Source organism: Sander lucioperca, chromosome 22, assembly GCF_008315115.2.
Source record: "Sander lucioperca isolate FBNREF2018 chromosome 22, SLUC_FBN_1.2, whole genome shotgun sequence".
Lineage (NCBI taxonomy): Eukaryota > Metazoa > Chordata > Actinopteri > Perciformes > Percidae > Sander > Sander lucioperca.
This window is the reverse complement of record NC_050194.1, coordinates 14,845,088-14,867,976: the sequence shown is the minus strand read 5'-3', so window position 1 is coordinate 14,867,976 and position 22,889 is coordinate 14,845,088. Positions and strand designations below refer to the sequence as shown.

The following is a 22,889-nucleotide window of genomic DNA, read 5'->3' as shown; positions in this document are numbered from 1 at the left end:
TCTTTCTTATGGCCCTTATGTCAGAATTGCTCACAGTGAGACAGATGATCCGTGCCACAATACCAAAAAGAGTTGTGTTATCCATTTCAAACATGTAAATCTACAACGCAAGAGAAATAACGAAGTAATCTCATTTACATGCTCTCCTGCGTAGATGCCTGGTCTGAAATTCTAAAAGGTAAATTATAATCTAAATTGGCTTTTTTATTCATGATCTATCATTATAACAAAGGATTAGTGAGAGACAAAGCACATAAAAAGCTAACAGATAAATACACAGTAATGAATGTGTGCATGAAAACATTAGCATACAAACACTCTCATATAGACATGTGTAAATACATCCTACAGTGAGGACATCTAAATGTTTTTAAAAACATGTAGTGAGCAGTGAGGTGAGGTAGTAGGAGAGAGGGGAGTGTGTGTGTGTGTATGCTGCTTCTTTGTGCATGTTTTAGAGTGTGTGTTTGTGCGTCTTCCTACCTTGACCTGTCCAACGTAGGCTTGATCATGCTCCTCGGTGACAGTGAGGTTCACTGGCAGTGAAGAATCGAACAGCGGGTCATTGTCATTAACATCTGTCACCACAATGTTCACCGTCGTAGTGGAGGTCTACACGCACGCACGCACACACGCACGCGCGCACGCACGCACACACGCACGCACGCACACACACACACACACACACACACACACACACACACACACACACACACACACACACACACACACACACACACACACACACACACAAATTTGTGTTACTATTCTGGTCAGTTCAGACGACATCTGAAGCTGAATTTTGTATTCTACAGTATTTAACATGTTTGACTAGTGCCGGAAAGGCTTTTATGTTATGGATTATCAGAGTACACAGGTTAAAATCCATATTTAACTTAGTCTATTTGTCCCTCTTACTAACAGCCCCCAGCTGCACTCTAGTCATGGCTGTCCCATCTGTTTGTGCTTCTAATAACTGTTCACCAATGGTCCACTTTGCACCTTCTCTTGTTAAAAGGGACATTTGTATTAAGATATGCATAATTAAGAAAGACATGTGAAAATGACTTAAGAAGGGTAGCTAGGGGTAAAAAAAGACAACTTCAATCAAATGGCAGTCATTTAGGAACAGACAGCTCAGTTGGTTTAATTAGCTATTGTTTTGTTCCTAAAGTCTGATGGCTAGACGATAAAAAAATCTGTGCCAACAAAGAGAGGAAATACAACAAACTGAACTGATCACCTGAAGCATTAAAGCATGTTTGTGAATGTTTGGAGAGGATTCATTAAAAATCAATTGTTACAGTAAATGTCACCAGTTCTCACTGTTTTGCAACCAACAGCAAAAGCATAAAAAATGTGCCAAGTAAAGGCAGAGGACCAGGAAAGAGAGAGAAGCTGGTAAGAGGTCAACACATTTCTTAATTTGAATTTCATGAGAGCAGAAAAAAAAGAGAGGGGGAGAGAGAGAGAGAGAGAGAGAGAGAGAGATCGATTATTTGACTTTTAAAGAAGGGAACTGGGAAGAGGTGGAAAATGAGGGAGAGCTTACTGATTTACAACAGTGGGATGAAAAGAGAAAAAGCAGCGTGTGTGGACTTTTGTGTGTGGGAGAGTGACAATCCCAGAGGTGACAACGGGCAATTGAGGTTGGCTGGGCACACGGTGATGTAAGTAATTTGAGGTTAAGAGCTCACAGTTGACTAAACAGTTTATCCGATTGCCAGTATATGTAAAGTAGAATGCGCTCTGATATAATGAAAACAAAGGCTGTGAGCAGCGCTGGCAAACACAGACAGACACACACACACACACACACACAAAGGGAGAGGAGATGCAGTAAGCTCCATTTTGCATCGTGGGGGCTCTAAGCACATCATTTATGATAACCGCACGTCTCACAGTTCTCATCTTGCTGATAGCATGGCCACCTGCCAAAGTTTAATACCCACCCAAATATGGAGCCACCATATTCTTAAGGTTTCAGATGTATACTCTGCATGCATTGTACCTGGATTACTGTATTTTTCATATTACCAATATGACTAAAAGATGCGGAACTAATCAATAAATACATATTTTACATGTTCATGTGACTATTCATAGTGCTAGCTGTTTAAGGTGGTAAAAGGTTACCAAACTGAGCTTGCTTTGTGTTGTTGCAATTAAAAGATACACGTGACAATATTTTTGCTATTGCAGCACATCGGCACACTGAATAACACATTGTTGGTTTTTGGTCTTTTCATTGGATTTGTTCAAATTAAGAAAAAAAAAAGAAAAACACCTGCAACTTATTCTCCATTTGAAAACAGCACACTGTCCTCACCGAAGTTTAAGTTGCATCCTACAATGCACAGTGTCCTTACTAGGGAGCTTGGTTTACTGCACCAGCTTGTAGGGCCCTCAATCTGTGGCAGTATGATGGATTCACTGGCCAAATAGCCAATTAGGCACTTTGTAGTCTGACACTCTCGCAACGGGACGTTTAATAATAGGGGACACAGACGTGTCTCTGTGTGTGTGTGTGTGTGTGTGTGTGTGTGTGTGTGTGCACGCATATGAAGACAACCCAAGGCCTTTAGAGTGATGCTGATTAATGGTCCCATATAAAGCAACTACACCCGAATCTTCTCTTCTCCTTTTTCTATTTCTTTCTTTCCTTGTCTTCCCTTCTGTCTCTGTGTAGCTCATCCCATTCCTCTCTCATACACCTTCTCGCTCTCTCTTTTTTCTGCTCGTCCAGAAACATAATGGAGTGTCAAGCAGAAAAATGTCCAAACTACTTTTAGCCATTTTCTGACTTAAAGACCTTTGAGGCACAAAGATAATACACTAATTGTCAAGGTTCAGGGAGCAATTGACTAAGTATAAGTGTGCATGTCTGTGAGTGTGTATGTGTCAAGACTCCTTTTTAGAATTGTGTATGAACACACAGTACAATTGTTAAGGTAATAAGGGCCCCCTGAACACCTCCCACATCTCTCTCCCTTCCTCACTCTCTCTCATTTCCTCCCACTTGTTATTCTCTTGTGTGCGAGGGTGTCCGTGAGAGAGAAGGTCAGAGTATTCAAATCAGCATTTTCTCTTCTCAAAGGGACCTTAAACTTTACCTTTTGCGTAATTGACATGTGGGGTAGGGGAGTCAGTGAAGAGGAGGAGAGGAGACAAACTTATTTTAATGCTAGACTAACAGATAGATGATGAGGGGGAGAAGAGAAGCTAGAAAGGGAAATTGTTGAAAGGAGTAGAGAAAGAGGAAAGAGGTTTGACTTTCATGTGAGAGCATCTGTAGATTTGACTTTTAAAAAAGGAAAGCTGAGAAGAACACAAACAGAGAGATAGAGAGAGCGACTCTGATGACCTGCGATCAATTAAGTAAGTGAGAAAGTGAGGAAGGGCACACACTCCATCTTTACAAAACAGCTCTTGCCGTGAATAAAATATGTTTTTTTAGCCATTTTATGTAGTTACATTCATGTTTATTCAGACTCCATCCACACTAAGCCACAGTTTATGTGTGAAAACAACATGCATTGGAACGTCAAGTGCTCCATTTGCATTGAAATGCCAAACAATTAAGAAGCCATTTTATTATATTCCTCTTATATCTTTTAGTTGGAAAATAACACTTACTACAATGTTTCTGCACTCAAGAATCGGATCATAAACTCTGACAAGAGTGAAAGAATAATTTTACCTGGTGAACGTCTGAGGACTGAAACATCATACATAAAGTGTGCACAAGTGATTGCCAGTTTGCAGGATTTTCAGGTTCTTCCACAGATGGCACATAAGAAACTGCAGATCACACTCAACATCTGGTAAGACGTTGAGCAGTCATAGCCTAGTTACTCTGTCGAGTCCTTCAGCTGGTTAAACTTCTTCCATTTTGAACATTAAGCCTGTTTAACCTCATCATACTGTCATACTGTAAGTGTGTTACACCTGTACATTTCTGCAGCATGCAAGGTGAGGATTTAAACATAATGTAATGGGGGTGTAAAGTTACTCTTTAATGACAAAACATGTATTTTGTGATCAGATATACTGACATATAAAAAATGTCAAAGAAAGAAACAAAAACAAAACGCTGGCTAAGTGTGGACAGGCAGCCAAAATGGAGACAAAAGCTGCCTTTCCAATATAGCCAGCTCAGTGAGGACGTAGTCTTGGTTGCCTTTCGTTGAGACACAGTGTGATCCAATAACAATGACATGCTTTATATGTATAAAAAAAAGATAGCAGTATCAGTGGTCAGTTGAAAAGTGTAAATCAGTGGATAAGTGTTTACTTGGTGTGTATACAATTAAAGTTTTTTGTTAATGAACACTTTCATGGCAGAAGATCTTCTCTATCACATTTGACCGTAAAAGTTATAAACAAACATTTGACGGCCATATTTCCAAAAATTGCCTCGGACATCCCTCCTTTCACATAATGCCACAGCTGTTGTTTGTGGCATTTCACTGTGAAGGATTTAGTCTCCCTCCTGGCAGCCATTCGGTTTAATTCCATTGGGGATGTGAAACAACTCAAGTAAAGACAACCAGTTAATATCTGTGCGGTACAGCTCAGTTTCTTACCCCATCTGGGTGTCCGTCTGAGGCTGTGACCACCAGGGTATAATAATCCAGAGACTCCCTGTCCAGAGGCTTGTCCAGGACCAAATACCCTGCACTGGAGAAAGAACACACAGAGAGTCCCGTTAACCCGCTAGGTATGGGCTTAAAATGGATCAGAACAGAAAAATAAAAGAGTACAATAAGAAAAAATACAAGAGGACCAAGAGGAGCAAACACACCAGAAAATAATACTGTGGTGTAGCATGAGTTGATTTCATACCCACGATACTGTTTCAGATGTTTCTGTTCAAAAGTCGTTGATTGTTTACCCTATCATTCTCTTGCTGATACTTCCAGCCATTTTAAGGTAGTTTATATGCTAACTCTCGATCATGGGAACAATTTAGAAACCTGTCTGTGTTTTCTCAAAATGCTTATTCCTCTTTATATACACCACACTGGAGATAAATTGTCAGACAACTGACAACACTAATAACCACCCCAAAAAATCCTTAACACCCAGACGTGCATTTTTATTGTGATTATAGGTACTGTGCTGATGCAGATGACGTCTCATACCTATCACCTTACCCACAATGATACTGAGAAATGGCTTCTTGGGTGCTGCTGTTGCTATAATGGCTAAGACAGTGATGTGTCATAAAAAAACAGTATTTGGGAACAGTCTTTTTTCAACCAAAATAAAGAGGTTATATGCAAAATACCTAAGTATGTTTTTGTTGTTGTTGTAAATGTGTGAATTATTAGTATGGTTCACTAGTCATATAATCTTAGACTCAAGTTATTTATTTAATACAATTTACAATCAGAAATGTCCAAACAGAACAAAAAAGATAAAAGTCAGATTTAAGGGCAAATGATTAACACATAAGTAAAAATCTACCCTAGAAGATCAATAGTTTCAGTGCAGCCTGTCTAAGACTTCTGACCAATCAAAAACCAGCAGAAACATTTGATGTTGACCTTAATTGATGACACTTTTTTATTTGCCAAGTGAAGATTTACATAATGATTGAAGAGTTTTTAATTTAAGCTACTTTCATGAATTAGAGACCATATGAAATGCAAATTTTCTCCAAATATTGAGCGTGTGTGTGTGTGTGTGTGTGTGTGTGTGCGGATGTTAAGTGGTGTACAGAGGAAAGATGTGAAGCGGAAACAAACTAAAAAACATTTCATTTATATTTATAGATGATTCATGAAAAGCAAAGTCTGTGAATGCATGTGTACATACACGCACGCACATGCACACGCACAATCTTGCTTTCTCATTTACACCACACATTTTGACACATTTTCTTCACATGCCTTTTGCTCTCAACCAGGATAATTCACATGTATTCATAAATGATGAACCTTCTCAAAGCTCATCACTTGCTTCCCGCACTGATGCTGGCCCTTTTATTTCTTTATTAAACTAATCTGAATCTTTTGGCCATTAGTGTGTGTTCCATCAATGGCAGCCACATTGGCAAAATGGGCATAGAGTAGAGCATTTAACTGAGCCAAACTCTGCACAAAGGCAATAAAAAAATCACTCAATCCTGTGCCAATATGAGCTGCACGGCATGTTGCACTTGTGCGGTGGAAAAGAAAAACTTGGCTAGTCTTCATAGTGCCATAATGCACATAGCACAGCTAAGGCACAGACACATTTTGGCACATATTTGGAGATTTCATAATATCCAACAGAACCCTTCAGATACTTCTAGAATGCAGAAATTAAAGCTTCTATTCATTTTAATCTTTGCTGTTATGGATTACTATGCAGGGGACTACTTTACTTAGTTCTTTTCTTTTATTCTTAATCCTCATTTGTCCATCACTCTTGTTCATCGTTTCCCTCCCAGCTCTCTCTAACATTTTGTTCATCTTTTACTCCGTCCCTGCTCTCCTCTCTTATCTCTTACTCTCTCTCTTTCCTATCTATCCTTCTATCCTTCCATCCTTATAATTCTGCCCCTTCTTTTTCAGTCTTTTACCATACTCTCCTTTGTTTCTCTCTCGCCTCCTCCCTCTAGAAATGTAGATAGGATCTTTCCCCAGCATAAGAAATGCATTTTTAATGAGCAATAAATGAATAAATACAACAAAAGCCCTCAGAGTGAGCGTGTGTGTGTGTGTGTGTGTGTGTGTGTGTGTGTGTATATAGTGTGTATTGGTGTGTTAATGTGAAGGCCTCAGCAGAGCCTGAGCCCTAAATTATATAATTTATTCTGCTTTCAACGCATGCACACACAGACTTTTACTACATACTTGTGTATTGCCATGGTTGTACAGTATGCACATACTAAGCTAGAGTACACATACCCAAAAAAGAAAAAGGGTACTGCTTTAGTTTCTGAAAATACTAACTTCAACAAGCTCCAGTTTTGATCAAACATGATGGTGTGTGTGTGTGTGTGTGTGTGTGTGTGTGTGTGTGTGTGTGTGTGTGCTTACTCCTGCTGTAGTGCAAAATGTCCATGAAGGTCTCCGCTGTGGATTTTGTAGGTGATGGGGTCCCTCTCCCGATCCACTGCCTTAAAAAGTGAAAATTACTTTAACAATAAAACATTTTACATAATTAACAGTGCAAAAACATCCCGTTTTAAAACAATTTAAATGAACATAATTGGACACGGGTGGTGTGGATGATGGGGTAGCTATTGAGTTCATCTGTAAGGAGCTGTGGAGGTAACAACCTGTGGTATATAGAGTCTGAGTGTACCTGCAGATTAAGCAGTGTAGCTCCAGTTCTCATAGCTTCGCTGATCTCTAGGCTGTATTGTTGCCGCAGGAACTGTGGAGGGCTCTGGTTGTTTGGGGGCAAAACTTCAATATATACCGTAGTAATGGATGACCTAAGGAGAGAGAATGAGAAGGAGAGAATAGGGTAAGGCGGACAGGACAGAGAGCGAGATTACAAAGACAGATAGAGAAACAGCCTGTAAGAGAGAAGCAGATAATGTGTCATGTTGGAGAGGGATGAGAGAAGAGAAGAAGGAAGAGAAGAGCTGGAGGGCACCACGAGAGGATAGTGGGTAAAAACGCAGTGTCAGAAGGGTGAATGGTCTATTATTTAAGTTAAGAGCGGCTGGCCGGTGTTTGTTTCTTTGCACTTCATGCTGTGTTTAACTAATCGATAGGAGAGTGAAGCCAACAACAGTGTGAATGGCAAAGAGACTAGACAGTGCTCGACTGCCGGGCTTTTACAGATGTCTTTCTGCAGGGCTTAACGTTTTCTATGGTGCATTTTGACAAACCTATCTGGATGTTTCAATGATTTATTCATGTAGAGGCTAGTGCTGTTTTACTGAGAGAAAAACCTTAAAGATGCAGTAGGTAAGACTTATAAAACTAACTTTCTGTCATATTTGCTGAAACTGACCTTATGTTCGAGTAGAACTACATGAAGCAGGTAATTTAAAAAAAAATCTGGCACCACCTACAGCCTGTAGTGCGATTTGCAAAAATCCATCACTCCCTGTTCAGATGCTCCAATCATGGCCAGGGGGGGTGTCTAACTGTGTGTCAATCACTGCTCATGCACACACATTCATTCTCCCTTGTGGGGGGAGGGGCTTAGGAGACCGTTTGGGCTTTAACAGAAAGGGGGGAGGGACTGAGAAGTTGTCGATGTTCAAATTCTTAGGCTAAGTCCTGGATCTACACAATCCTACCTACAGCATCTTTAATCGTTATAGTAATTCATTTTAATAGAGTGGCACTATCTTGTTAGGGCAGTATTATTCCTTTAGAATCTCAACCGTTATTTATAGATGAGCCCTGCACTAGAACACATAAACCTTTAATATCATATTTAGGATGGGTACCGAACTTTGATACTTTTAGGCACCGACAGAATTGCCTCAATAGTATTGAGTATCGAAAAATGCCATGTCATTCAATAACAAATTTCAATACCTAAGGTTTAAGTGTCATCAGTGTCAGTGAGCCAATAAGCATGCAGCATGCTTGTACAAAGATGTAATAATGCTTGTGATTGGCTGTCTAACGTTACAAGTCGTAGAGGCATGCAGGAAAAACTACGTTACGCACAGAGACGGGGCTCACGTGTGTGTTGTAGTGTTTTGAGGGGCTTGACTACAGTGTAGGTCACATAGGTGTAAAGGAGCTGAAAAAAAGATTAGATACGCAATGTGTAATGTTGTAATTTCTTTTTGTTAAAAAGGATTTCATAAACTTGGTACCGAAAAAAAAGTATTGTTTAGGAACAGATATTGAAGTAACAGTACCAATATCGGTATTGAAAATGTTTGAACAATACCCAGTCCTAATCATATTAGAATTAACAATATAAAGGGGTTTGTACAGATGTCCAGAACTGAATTTAAGAATGAATGCAGTGATTATAGAGATGACTATTAAGTAAAGTTGTAGAACAAGGATAACAAAATCAACTGTGGATGAGAAGTGGATTTAGAAGTGCCGTGACAGGTAAGGACACTTGATTAAAATGTTTCAAGAGGGAATTACAGAAATAAAGGTTTTGTAAAATTTTTGGAAATAGCCTTAAAAGTAAATTAAGAGAAAGAAAAAAGGCAGTTACACTGAGTTTCTAAGAGGGGATGACACCAAGAGAAAATGTATTTGGACTATGAAGTCTTAAATACACAGTGTTTACCTCCACTCTGATAAATAGCGTTGGCTGTTCAATAAGCTGTATTCCTTGACATTTTTTAATCAGCATAACACTTATTCTAAAAACAGCATGTCACCATAATGACCTACAATTGACAGAGCTGTTCATTTCTAGCGCTGTAAATAGCTTGTGTCACTTTTTCCTTTCTTAATATATTCGATTACCTGGCTCAAATTGTCTTGTGTAGAGGACTACAGCCCTATGACAAATTGACTGCATTACATAATTGAGATATAACAACGTACTAACTGCAAATTCAAACAAGACCCAACTGGAAACAGAGTTGGCATCTACTATACCATTTATTTTAGATAATTCAGTCATGTATTTTGATCCTTGACACCACCTTCCCAAAGGAACAAGATGCAAGAGAGCTGGGCCTCTCAATAATGATGACTTTGTGTATACGATAGAACTGGATACTTTGTGGGAAAATGTTTTCCTTGTTATATATTACACCACTCAAAATTTGCATTAATCAAAGGAAAAAGAACAAAATAAAAATTAATAGAAATAAATCGAGCAGTACCTATTAAGATAAGTCTCATATCTAAAAGGAAAATATATTTGTAACCTTTCCACAGAGGTTAAGAACAAAACTACATTATATTTAATATTCATATTATTATTATATCAAAAAAACCTTTACATACAGTTGCCACCTTTTCATCAAGTAGCTTTAAATTCATAATAATAGTCATATTCAACGCTGTATCAGTGTGCAACACACTGTCTATAGATTATCAGCTTTCAAACTCTTTATAGAAGCTGTATGTTCAAATTGAGTTGAATGTTTAAGGTGTTTTTTAGAGGCATTAACAGCCATCACATGGGAATAGCCTAGGCTTATTTAGCTATATTTACTTAGAACATTTGAGGATCGCCACTTGAATCTAAAATAATCGTTTGAGTTTGGACAGTGTTTGGCTGCACAGCATGAGTTTGCATTGACTGGTGCAGCAGCGGGACAGTGAGGTTTACGGGTTTAAATATATTGAATTATTTCCCTCCTGCCTTTTCAAAGGAAGCGTTGAGGCCTGATGCTGGCTCACATGAAAATAACAGTGGCTCACAGAACATAATATGGCTGAAAATGTCACATTAGGAAGAAATAGTGTACCACTCTTGTACCTTGATAGTAAAATTCCAATCTTAAATTTTGTCAAATTGGTCAGTACTAACACTTCTTCATTAACGGGTTGGTAAAAAGCCAAATTATTCCCCATTTTCAGTTTTGCCCCCACATGACGTGAGTGATGTTTGGTTTTACCAACCTGAATTTCAGGTTAAGAAGCCGCAAGGATTAAATTTGTGTTCCTACTTGGCGAGAGTGCAGAGTTTCAGCAGGGAGAGAAGGGAGAGATTAACTCCACACAAACTGAATAATCAAAGAACCTTGGGTCTAAACAATAGCCCACAAAATCTGTTTACATTCACAACAATAAATAAATAAATAGAGTAAAAGCTGGAAAAAATGTAAGCTGCCAGAGAGAGTGAAAGCCAGTGTTTTATTAAAACAATTCACATGGGATTATTGATGAAAACCGATTGAGGGACTGGGGATTATTATATATTCAGTCGTGGTTTCTACTGTAGCTGCTAGCTGGGGCCTATTTTTCCATCCTAAAACTCTGTCTATCAATAGACGCAATTCCTTCTTCTAAAACTCTTCTTTCTTATTTAATATTGACGATCAATTTCATAGCCATGGTTAAATATAACTGTTCCCACTTGTACAGTACACACACAAAGAAAAATCCACACAAACCAAACAGACTTGCACATCAAATGCACAGTAAATTAACTGAGTGATTGGCAGGCCGAAGCCTAATGTTTCTTCTGTTAATAAAACCATTGATTGTAATGGTCTCACTGAATAGTAGAAGTGGCACTATTACTACACTATTTATAATATTACTACTACTGCTATTAATCTGTTGACATACAGTACATTTTGCATCACATTTGGTCAAGTACTGTACATGTAATGAGTTATTTGGGGCTGCAGCTGTATGACTTGGTGTTGACTTGGGGCTTCAGTGCCAAGCTTGTGATTAAAGCAACACTAGAGAACTTTTCCCGCTTCGGTCCCCCTACAGGTTGGAAGCGGAATTGTCCCATTATGTCTCAATCGAACTACAGATCCGCTACCCGATCTGGCAAACTTGCATAGTACGGTTATAGCTGGTAGAGAGCCGCAAAGCGAATGCAGAAGTGCCGTTCACCCTGTTACGAGTTGATCAACCACTGAAACGATTTTGGAAACATTATTTTAGTTTACAAAAAGTTCTCTAGTGTTACTTTAACTTGTGACTTGTGTTTACTTAGTAACACCTTACAGCAATTTATTTTTTTTTTAGTGCAAGAGTCCAATTTGAAATAAATAATAAAGTTACAAATCTAGTTTGTTCGCTGTCTTAACAGGAGTTCAATGGTGTAGTGGTACGGCTCACGGCTGGAGGTATGGGGGCACCAATGGCCACTACCAATGGAGGAGGAGAAGTCTTCTTAGCTAGCTTGCCAACGTTAGCCACTAGTAGAGAGTGGACAATCAGGAATCACCTTTAGGGTTGGAGGTATGTAAACCCTGGGAATTCTGAAGTGCTGCAGCAGGCAGTCATAATGGCTAGTGATACGATAGCCGTTTATGGTCATAAAAATAATAATCCGCAATAATAAGAAGTGCAGTACCTCCAAACTGGCTGGCTGCTTGTTCAACCATTAGGTTTCATTTCCTATTTTAACATTGGGTGTGCAGGATTTGAGTTGTTTAAAGGCACCTTTGACAGAGCTGGGCCAAGTAACAAAAGCACAAAAGTGATATAAGTAATATTTATTGAGTAATTGAAGGAACTTCCCCAACACTGCTTGTGACTTGCAAATAAATGACTTTATACCACTTCTATAATTTACTATATGCCTCTTGTGCAAAATGACTTCTTTATCTTGGTCTCTATCTAGCTATTTACCTAACATCTTATCTTGTCTGATCTGTTCTCTCCTAACCCTACTGTTTGATAAAAGTATAAATGAGACCCCGGAGCATAAGCTGTTTTCAGTATTCTAGGGTGCATCTATCTAGGCCATGCAAAAGCAATTCTATACCATGTATCTCAAGGGTTCTTCAACAGTCCCAGCCCCCTAACATAGAGATGTAATACTGAGATCCAAAGTCATTAAAGAAATGCTCATGCCACTCATGTCTTGGGACACACGGCTCATTTTGGGTCCTGATCCGTAGTTTTAACAAATCAGGTAGCAGAGATGGATATTGATTTGTTATGCCGGTTATGTTTTCAGCTGAGATAAACAGGGGGTCTGGGGAAATTTGGGGACAATCTGTGAGCCAATCACTGGAACCACCTCAATCTGCAATGGTTGACATTCTGTATTGATTTGGCAACTACATAGCTGGGGCCAGCTGGGGAGACAATTTGATGACTGACAAACATTGTTGGAGAGAGAAAATCATTGAAGTTGTGACGACTAAATTGTTATATTTTATCATTTTATTACAGATATAGGTAAGCAATGGTGATCATTACAAAATAAAGTATTTTTTATTTTAAACTTTACTATCTATTTTGTGATTGATTTTTTAGATTGATTTATTAATCATGGTAGATTTATTTATTTATTTTGGGTACATCTGAGGAAAGCACACAAGTCAACTGTAAATTTGTGTTGTTTTATAAAAGCTGACTTTGAGTGTCTTTGAAATTTTGAGTGTTGACTTTTGAGTGTCTGAGATGCTGAGAGGTTTCAGAGTACTAATTATTAGTTTTCAATAGAGATATCCCAGGGCTAATCTAAAGGATGGGTATTGGGGCTGATCAAAATCAAAATTTGATGCTTTATTTAGTGGACTTTACTGTGTTTTGACCACCTCAGCCTGCTAGTGTTGCAGCACTGCTCTCCTTTACAGGTTACTGCCAGGCTCTACACTGCGAGCTGCATATGTGAGTGAAGATTGTGTGAATTTGAAAAGAATATTTGGGTGCACTAGCAAGTGACTTTGAGTTCAGACACTAAGGTTGGCAAAGTGCAAGGATTCTTGAGAAAAAAAAGAAAAAAAACTGATTGGGACATCCCTACTCTCTACTAGAAATATTGACAGCTGACCACTATTGATAAGTCAGCCGTTGGGCACCATTTTGCCACCATCTGTAAAAAAAAAAAAAAAAAAAATCTGGTGGGGTGGAGTTAGACAAAAGTAGGCTTACCAGACCTCTGTAGCCAGCTCCTCATCTCTGCTTGAAGCTAGCGACTCAAGGTTACATCAGCCTTTACTAACATAACATACCTGCAACCAGTCAAGTTGCATTGTGGGTAATGTACGGGCCAGGTTTTGACAAGAGAAGAACTGCAGCATTATTTCTTTTTTCAAACTGTCCATTGTGAATCTGAAACTGGTAAAGCAGTGCAACGGGGAAGGCCGCCTTTACAGTAATCAGTGTGCTTTTGTCAGTACTAGATCTTTCAGATCAGCTTGGCATTGAAGGTCTTTTAATTTACATTTAGGCACAAACACTTTTATCTGGAGAGCAGCAAGAGGTTTAGTGTGGAGTTAAAAAATGCTTACGGGGGGGGGGGGGGGAACTGCTGATGGACACTGACATATGCAAAACGTTCAAACTGCTTTCCTTTAGACTAACACGTAACCAGGTGCTAGGTGAGTTGATTAAATTTGATTACATTTTTCATCAGGAGACTGATGAATAGAAATTTGCACCGTTGGCTGCTGACAGCTCAAACTAAACCTCTGACTATTCAGTGACTTCCTGGATATTCACAGTTGACCTGCTGAGCCTATATGAACCTATTGAACTAACTGCCTTTCACATGAGCCTACCTAACGAGCAATCAGCTCCAAAAAACTAAAAGTGTTTCTTTTGTTCTGTGCATCTTATTTAAAAAGCAGGTACTTAGAGTGTTTGTCCTGTCTGCAAGGACACCACAGACTTAATTTATCCTTTTGTTGAGACATTCCAGAGTGCAAAACACAAAGAACTACACCCAAGTGTGCTGTGAGTATCAGCAAACCACAGGCTGTTGCTCACGCTGGCGCAGGAGCTCAGTTTGTCTGGCTTTTGTTTTCACTGATGCCAATTTCTCATACTTTTCCTTATGGTGTTTCCGTTAGATGATATGCAAGAAGACAAGAAAATGAAAAGGAGGGACAACATAGGTGGCGCTAGGCTATTTTTAGGGGTGCTGAAGCATTGTCTATGGGCCCCTCCCTGCATCCACAGATATTAATTCTTCACATGAGGGCCCTGGGTACTCAGTCCCCTTTTCCTCCCTAGTCTGACACCCCTTGGTATGTGCTGCAATAATCATGCTTCATAGTTGCCATCTTTTTTCACAGCAGATGCCTTGAATCTGTTGATAGTTTGTCATAATTGCATGTTTCAATCTGTCTATTTCTTTCCCCAAAACTCACCAGAAGTGAACTGTTATCAACTGCTCATTAGGGGCTGAGCCCCCCCAAAGGTCAGATCCTAGAATCGCCCCTGGGGGACAATGTACATCAAAATCATTTTTTTCTGCAACCTGCAAAAGCACATGGCCCTGTTCTCTGATGTTTCTTCAGTCACGTTGAGGCATGGTGCCGTGAAAAAACTCTCTGCCACTACAGCTGCTACATCAATCTATAGAGTAGTGTAGATTGACCATGTTCCAGTGGGTGAACTGTTCGATGGCTTGATTTGCTTCTCTTCGGAGGTATTGCACGGTAATTGCTAAAACTAAAATTTCACAATTTAACAGTTTTCTGCCAGGGTTTAGCTACCTAATCAATACACACAGAGTAAAAACATATTGGGAGCAGCTGCATTTTCCATGAAATAACCCAAGGTGGGGAATAGCCTGAGTCTGTGTGTTTGCTGAAAGTTATGGCTCCTTATTGATTTAACCCATGAAGGAGAGATGAGGGGCAGGAGATGGGAAACAGGAGGCAGGGGAGAACAAAAAAATCAAAAAATGTCACCTTATCAAGTCAGTCCTTATCCTTAAGAATGCGACAGGGCCAGAGTGCATTACATTTTGTTTCTTTTATGGGCTGTGGCATTTATTCTAGATGCCATCTGTGCCTGCATTTGCTGAAATTTCTTTCCGTTGCTCAAGAAGAGGGTAACTAGTAGAGCCCAACCGATAAAGGATTTTTAAGGCTGATATCGATAAAAATATTTGGGGATTTAAAAATCCGATATTCCGATATATCGGCCGATATATATTTTAAAAAAAAGAAATCCAGAAACGTGTAACAAAACATAAACAGATTTCCCTAACATTAGTTATTTGTAGTTATTTATGAGTCCTCTACTAAAATAATATGATAATGCAGTTTAAAAATAAACTTGTTTGTTTTATTGTCACAACAGAACATCAAAATATATTAAAGTTCTGATAAATAAAATGTATAAAAATACAAACTTAAGATATGAAACTTAAAGGGTTAAACACGTGTGTCGCCAACAGGGACGTTGTAGAGTGCCCTCTGGTGGACAAACTATGCAACGCCAACACTCAGAACATGGATGAAGGGAAATATTCATTTATCGGCCATTATAAATGCCGATACCGATAGTTTGGAAAATGCCTAATATCGACCGATAATATCGGCCCGCCGATATTATCGGTCGGGCTCTAGTAACTAGTAGTGAGTCACCCTTTCATTACCTCTCGATCTGTGTTATCCTTCTCCCTTTCCTTCTTTCCTTCTCACACTTATACTATCAATTTTCCTCTTTTGGACTCCTTGCAATTTTCCAATATATACTAATATATTTCTAAAAATGAAAAGTCTCACCTGAAAAGGGTGAACCGAGGGAAGAAAATGGCAGGGAAAGTTGGAGCTTGTCTGACAATGAGTGTGAATGCTCTGGAAATCTGATGACCTTAGGAGCCTCAGCTCCAAACAGAGGGTAAGATGGATGAAGCAGACAGAGAGAAGCCCTTACCTTCTCTGAGGTACAGGCCCGTTGTCCATGGCTTCTACAGTTAAAGCGTAGCTCCGCCCAACAGTGAGCTCAACACCTGGTGCCACTGTAACGACCCCAGTGCTGTGAAAACAGTTCATCAATTAATTACGTTAGTATATAAGTTTATTTGATTAGGACAATGCACATTAATCAACATTTCTGTAAATGTGCCAGTGTTAGCCAGTCGGCTAATTTTCAACTGTAGTCCTAATTACCTAGCATGCATGTCTTTACAGTGGGAAGAAACCGGACTACCCGGAGGAAACCCACGCAAACACGGGGAGAACATGCAAACTCCACACAGAAAGGACCTGGAATCGAACCCAGAACCTTCTTGCTGTGAGGCAGAGTGCTGCCTTAGTATTAGATGATTAAAAACACCAGCTTCATATTTAGCGTACATGCATGAACAGAGGTGGAATGTAACTAAGTATATTTACTCAAGTACTTTACTTAAGTACAAAATGAGGTACTTGTACCTTACTTGAGTCTTTTCTTTTCATGCCACTTTCTACTTCTATTCTACAATATTTCAGATAGAAATATTGTACTTTTTACTCCACTACATTAATCTGACAGTTTTAGTTACTAGTTACTTTACAAATTAAGATGTAGTTTATAAAATACGATTATTTATTATAAATTAAACTACCCAACAATATAACGGCTGACAAGTACAGCTGAAATGATTGGACAATTAAACACTTAGTTGATTAACAGAACTGTTTTGATCTTTTCCAGTTTCTAAAGTGTGAGGATTTTTCTGCATTGAGTATACTTTTAATACTTTAAGTACATTTTCCTGATGATACTTACAGACTTTTACTCAAGTCACATTTTCAATGCAGGACTTTTACTCATAACAGAGTATTTTTTACAGTGTGGTATTAGTACTTTTACTAAAGTAAAGGATCTGAATACTTCTTCCACCACTGGACATGAGAGTGGTATCAATCTTCGCATCTACCTCTGCAAAATCTTATTTCTCAAAATGTAAAACTATTCCTTTCACATTCAAATAAAAATCTAAATAATATCACAATGCAGGTGATATATTAACCTGTTGCCAATAAGAAAATGTCCCTGGTGGCCAGCTAAGATCCGATAGGTGACTTGACCGTTGGGACCTGCATCAGAGTCGACTGCTGCCAGCTGGGAAGAGATACACAAACAAACACTCACCATCCATATAAAGCATTTAATAAAGTATGTTGCAAATACTACACACATACCACACGTCAGAACCGTTATTAATACATAGTGTGTGTTTGACAGTGCGCACCTGTAACACAGTTTCTCCAGGCATCATGTCAGTAAACAGGTTGACATTATAAGACGCATTAGCAAAAGTCGGAGTGTTGTCGTTTGCATCCAACACAGTTATCGTCACTGTAACCGGAATACTTTGCTGGACGCCGTCTGATGCCAAAAGCTGGAGAGACACAGAGAGAGAGAGAGAGAGAGAAAAAAAGAACAATGTATACTATATTTTTCTTGACAAGAGCAAAGAAATAAAATGTTCCTTCTTTGAGAAAATGTTACACTCGAGCTACAAAAAGCTACCTTTTGAGAATCCTGAGGTGGGCGGACTGTGTACTCAATATGTCCTTGACATCTTGATAGTGTCTGTTTGTTTCCTTGTTTCTTTTGAGCTAGAGGTGTTCTGTGTTTTTCAATCTAAATCCCTGTTTTGGGTTTATTTATATGTGTTTGGGGGTGCAATTGAAAACTCTTGAAACTTGTGAACAAATCTGTCCCACCTGTCTCTCCCCAATATTTCAATTCATCTTTACAATTTCCACTGCCTTTAAGAAATATAAAGTCTGCTTAGAATATTTATGAGACACAAAAAGAGCCATGAACAAACATTTGGTGTCCAATTAATCATAATGCCAATGTACTGTACATTGTTATTAAAACAGTGCCCGTTGTCACTGTAAATCAGGGGCGGGGCTAGAAGGGAGGCATGGGGTTGCACCGGCCCTCCCTGGTGCCCCCCCCCCTCCTCAATCCATTGGGCTAGAGTGCTGTCAATCTGATAATTGTGATTTCCTTTGGATCAGAGTAATGTCACTTGGTTGCCTGTTCTGCCAATCTTCCCAGCCCTTGTCACATGACCAATTGATTTTTCCATGATGACTATCCAAAATTCTGATACCAAGGATCCAGCACTGGAATTGTTTTTGAAACAAGTGGCAAACAGAGCCTAGGGAAAATGTGTATTGTATAGGGATATACAATTTGTTTAAAATGAAAACAATGTTGTTCTATCCTGTCGAATATTTCCTATATTTCTAAGCAAATTTTCTATGCCGTATTCGGACAAAACAAGCAGGTCTTTTGCCGTGATGGTCTCCTCTGTCCGTCATTCAGCACACAAACATTTTAATGCCCATGTATGCTAAGAACAAATGAAATGAATCCATTTGAAATGCCCATGATGCATATCAAAGTGCATATCAACAGAAGCGACAGAAGCTTCTTCCCTGATACCAATCTTCTCCACAATCTCATCTGCCAAGAAGCTGATTGACTCCTTTAAATGAAAATCATCCTCCATGTCTCATAGCTCGCTCACTCTCCTGAAGTTTAATTTCTCCTGCAAGGCTTTCATGATGAATACTGTACACCTCTTTTCAATCAATACACCAAGCCTTCTGCTTTTCCTATCTTTAACTTCCAAATAGCTGCAAGCACACACAAGAACGCTCATACATATACAATATGCTGCACTCCCACCACACATGTGCACACACGCTGCCAGCATTACCAGACTGAATCTTACAGATAACAGACTGCTGTACAGTACATCAAATGGCAAGGCACACTCAGAGAGTTGTGGGAGTAAAAGTAGCAATACCACAGTGTAGAAATATTCTGTTATACGTACAATACAAAATAATGTACCACTGTTAATGATGCAGCTGGTAAAAGTAGGGCTATTTTTAATTACTTTATATACTGCCAGGTAGCTTGTGAATTCCCCACCCTGGATTCTGATGTGTAGTGAAGTACAGAGGAAGTATAGAGTAGCAGGAACTGGAAATACTATACTATAAGTATCTCAAAACTCTACAGTTACTTAAAGTAAATGTGTTAGATTGCACTGAAATAAGAATAAGAGAGGGAGAATGGCAGACTGAGAGGGAGAGGAACAGCAGAAGAAAGGAGGGATAGAAGTGCAAAGTGGACCAGCAGAACACAACCATAATGAACACGAGGGGCGGACAGAAACAGGGAAACTGATGGAATGAGGTAAACACAGAGGGACAGCAATCAGTGTAACAAGCCTTGTTTTCTACATCTATTTCTGCACTAACCAGTTATTGCTAGTCATGCTAAACAGAGTTATAGGAGCAGTGTTACAATATGAAACAAATCCATATTTAAACAGTGGTAGAGGTAAATGTCTATGAAAGATTGTAATGCACTAATCTTCTCATCTTTGCCTCTTTTCTTCTATATCTTTCATTATTTGTGCTTCCGGTTTCGTTCACCTGCGCAGCCATCCCTTGCATTTTCTCTCCCCCTCACTTTTTCTCGCTTCTCCCTTCCTTACTGGTACAATTAGGATTAACATATTCCTGACTTCATTGAGCTACAGGTGCACACACCTACACATTCCTCTTCTCTTTCCTGTCCATCCACCCCCCTCTCCTTCTGTCTTCTTCTTTTCCTCTGGGCTTGTTTTCCTCTTCTCCTATTTTGTCTCCCGTTTGCACCCCTTCACTAGATAAGATTCTTTTTTCAAGAAGGCCACTACGGTTTTATCAAGGGTGTCTGATTTGAGTTTGGAATTACTAAAATGCATTCAGACGTGTGTGTGTCTCTCTCTCTCTCTCTCTCTCTCTCTCTCTCTCTCTCTCTCACATATTGTATATAATGCACACAAATACAAAGGCTCTATAGTACCGTGAATGTATAGGAGTCTTGTGTCTCCCTATCCAGTGGCTGCACCAGGGTGAGATATCTTCTGATTCCAGTAGCAGACATAGAGAAAACATTAGAATAGCTGTCCAGTGAGAACTGGAGCTGAGGGTCCCTGGTCTGTTGGAGAGAAAGAAAGATGTTTAGGGGAGAAGACATTTCATTCAGTTTTCTTTTATAACCCTGGGAGATACTGTTCGATGTCCGCCATATTGCTAGCAGAGCACACATAAAGCTGGTACACATTTACATGTGAGAGCTACCCAGCACACCCACAACAATGAAATGATGGCTGAGCACCTTAATTACTTAAATTAAACGAAAACACTTATATATATTAAGAGACTGGATATGTGATGCGCATACAGTGAATAATCAAAAGAGCAGATAACAAAAGTGAGAATGCAATAATTATATCTGTCTCTCTCTCTTACAAATTAATATATTTTACAAATTGAAGGAAAACTGGAATAAATGAGAGGAGAAACATAACACAGCTCAGAGCAAAGAAGTGCTTAGACAGGAAAATGTGAATGAAAAACATTTCCAAGGTTTTCTTGACATAATAATTCTCCTACCAGGTGTGTGTGTGTGTGTGTGTGTGTGTGTGTGTGTGTGTGTGTGTGTGTTATACTCAGTGATGGAGAGGCAATCCTCATCCAAGTCCTCCTCTGACATTATCAACACAGTCACCTCCTCTGAATGTGTGTGTGTGTGTGTGTGTGTGTGTGTGTGTGTGTGTGTGTGTGTGTGTGTGTGTGTGTGTGTGTGTGTGTGTGTGTGTGTGTGTGTGTGTGTGTGTGTGTGTGTGTGTGAGCTTTCATTCCAGATAAGGCTGGCTCAGCAGGGAAGGGGGGCTGATAATATTGTCGATGTAGCCAGTGTGGATATTGAGTCATAAATAAACACACACACACACACACACACACACACACACACACAGAGACACTCACAGTCGTATGCACACACATAAATAAAAGTGATGGACGGCACATAAAAGCAATTAGGACTAATCATCATTGTTGGTACTTAATGCTGGAAGAAAGACCAGGGTTAGCAATATTTAAAATAACTCAACATCTATCACACACACACACACACACACACACACACACACACACACACACACACACACTTCCCTACTGTGGGGTCTTTTAGAAAGCAATGAACCAAAGAGCTTGTTTTTGTCAAAATGCCTACGCTACATCTTAAACAAACTAAGCTCTTGGGAATGCATTGGCGATAACAATGCAGCAGCACTGTAAATTCCTACATTATCACTAAGAGGCAATTTAAGAGGGATATGGTTTTACTATCCAGATTCACATGGAAGTTAGATAGGGCACTTCACACACTGCAAGGAAGGCACAAAATAGAGAGATTCAGTAGAAGAAAAAGAAGGGCTGGAATAGATGCCTCAATTGCTCAATCCTTCATTTCTGTACAGTACTTCCTGTGTAAACACTGTCACCATGCTGCTGGTTTTGTTTACATGGTGATTTTTAACTGTGTTTAGAGAAAATAATTGGCTTGTTTCCTTCTGTTTACAACTCTTGAGTCCTGCAGTTTATATTACGACGGGTTAGGAAAGTTCCAAAGTGCCAGAATATAAGGATATATCAGCACAGTATACAAGTAACAAATGATTGTCAGGTAAACCCCTCCCCCAAACAGCAATTGTACAATTATACTGTGGCTTAGCAATCGTAACAAGGTATGGCAGGTCTGTCTACACATGGTGAGCATGGTGCTGTAGTAAGAGTACTAGTACAAGATACTCCACACCTAAAGAGTTTGGAGGGTTGTGTCTTTTTAAACATTTATTTATTTCACTTTCCAAAATCCAAAAACAAAATAGGCCAAAGCAGAGAAATGGATAAAACAGTATGTTTGTCTGCTCCACCTTCATCTCCAAATGTTTGTATGCTCCGCTAACAGCTACAGCTGGTATTTCAGCTGGCAAACTCGACAAGCCACCGGCTAGAAATGAGAAGCCTGCTTTCGTCTACGTCATTCCAAAATCAAGGACCAATTGTTTAAAAAAGTACTACAATTTTAGAAAATTAAATCTGTCAGCATTATCACTGTTAACTGCATATGTGCCATGCGAGAGCTCGACAGACGTATCAACGATAACTGGTGGTTGAGCAAACGGTCAATTTCCACATGGCAAATCTTTACATGGCATGTGTCAAATGGCAAACTAAAGCAAATTATGAATACGTTGTCATTAACATAGGGCAATAGGCATTAGAATTTAGAGCAAAATCAATTAGGGAACTATTTTCTGTTGTCAAAGACTGTCCTTGTTAACTCAACCAGCTGAAGCTTCAGAGAACTCAAAAGCAAAAGGGGGTAAAGGTAGAATGAACAACCCCAGCTGATGCCTACAGGCCTCCCATTGGCTGTCCGCTACAAAAGAAGTAAATGTTATACAAGTAACTCCTCAGAGGTATGGGGCTACAGCATAATACATGCATACAAATGAATACATCTGTATGGTATGGACATCTGTATACATCTGTATGTTAAGGTTTTCATAAACCATAAAATTTAATGTATTTATATGCACAAAGGCTTTTTGATACATGTACTGTATATCAGTATATTAAAGCCATAAATGAATATTTTGCAAATTCAATTCTGCATTGTTCTCCGTATTTACAATCACATTTTTCTGAGTATGAAGTGAGATCATTTGTATATGTCAGAATATGGTTATTAATCGGCTTATCATGCCTTTAGTCA

The 22,889-nt window shown here is 39.2% G+C and overlaps 1 protein-coding gene across 5 annotated transcripts in view; it reads right to left on the bottom strand.

Annotated features, from left to right (window-relative positions):
* The window catches only part of LOC116061225 (protocadherin-15-like), a 176,925-nt gene that overhangs the window by 80,049 nt on the left and 73,987 nt on the right, over positions 1 to 22,889 (bottom strand). For all 5 annotated transcript variants that reach the window (XM_031315263.2, XM_035997476.1, XM_035997477.1 and 2 more), the window contains 8 exons: positions 20,127 to 20,261; positions 17,497 to 17,646; positions 17,275 to 17,366; positions 16,194 to 16,295; positions 7,297 to 7,429; positions 7,029 to 7,108; positions 4,587 to 4,680; positions 484 to 612 (listed from right to left, as the gene is read on the bottom strand). In XM_031315263.2, coding sequence (XP_031171123.2) covers positions 484 to 612; positions 4,587 to 4,680; positions 7,029 to 7,108; positions 7,297 to 7,429; positions 16,194 to 16,295; positions 17,275 to 17,366; positions 17,497 to 17,646; positions 20,127 to 20,261 — 915 coding nt within the window. The remainder of the gene's footprint in view (positions 1 to 483; positions 613 to 4,586; positions 4,681 to 7,028; positions 7,109 to 7,296; positions 7,430 to 16,193; positions 16,296 to 17,274; positions 17,367 to 17,496; positions 17,647 to 20,126; positions 20,262 to 22,889) is intronic.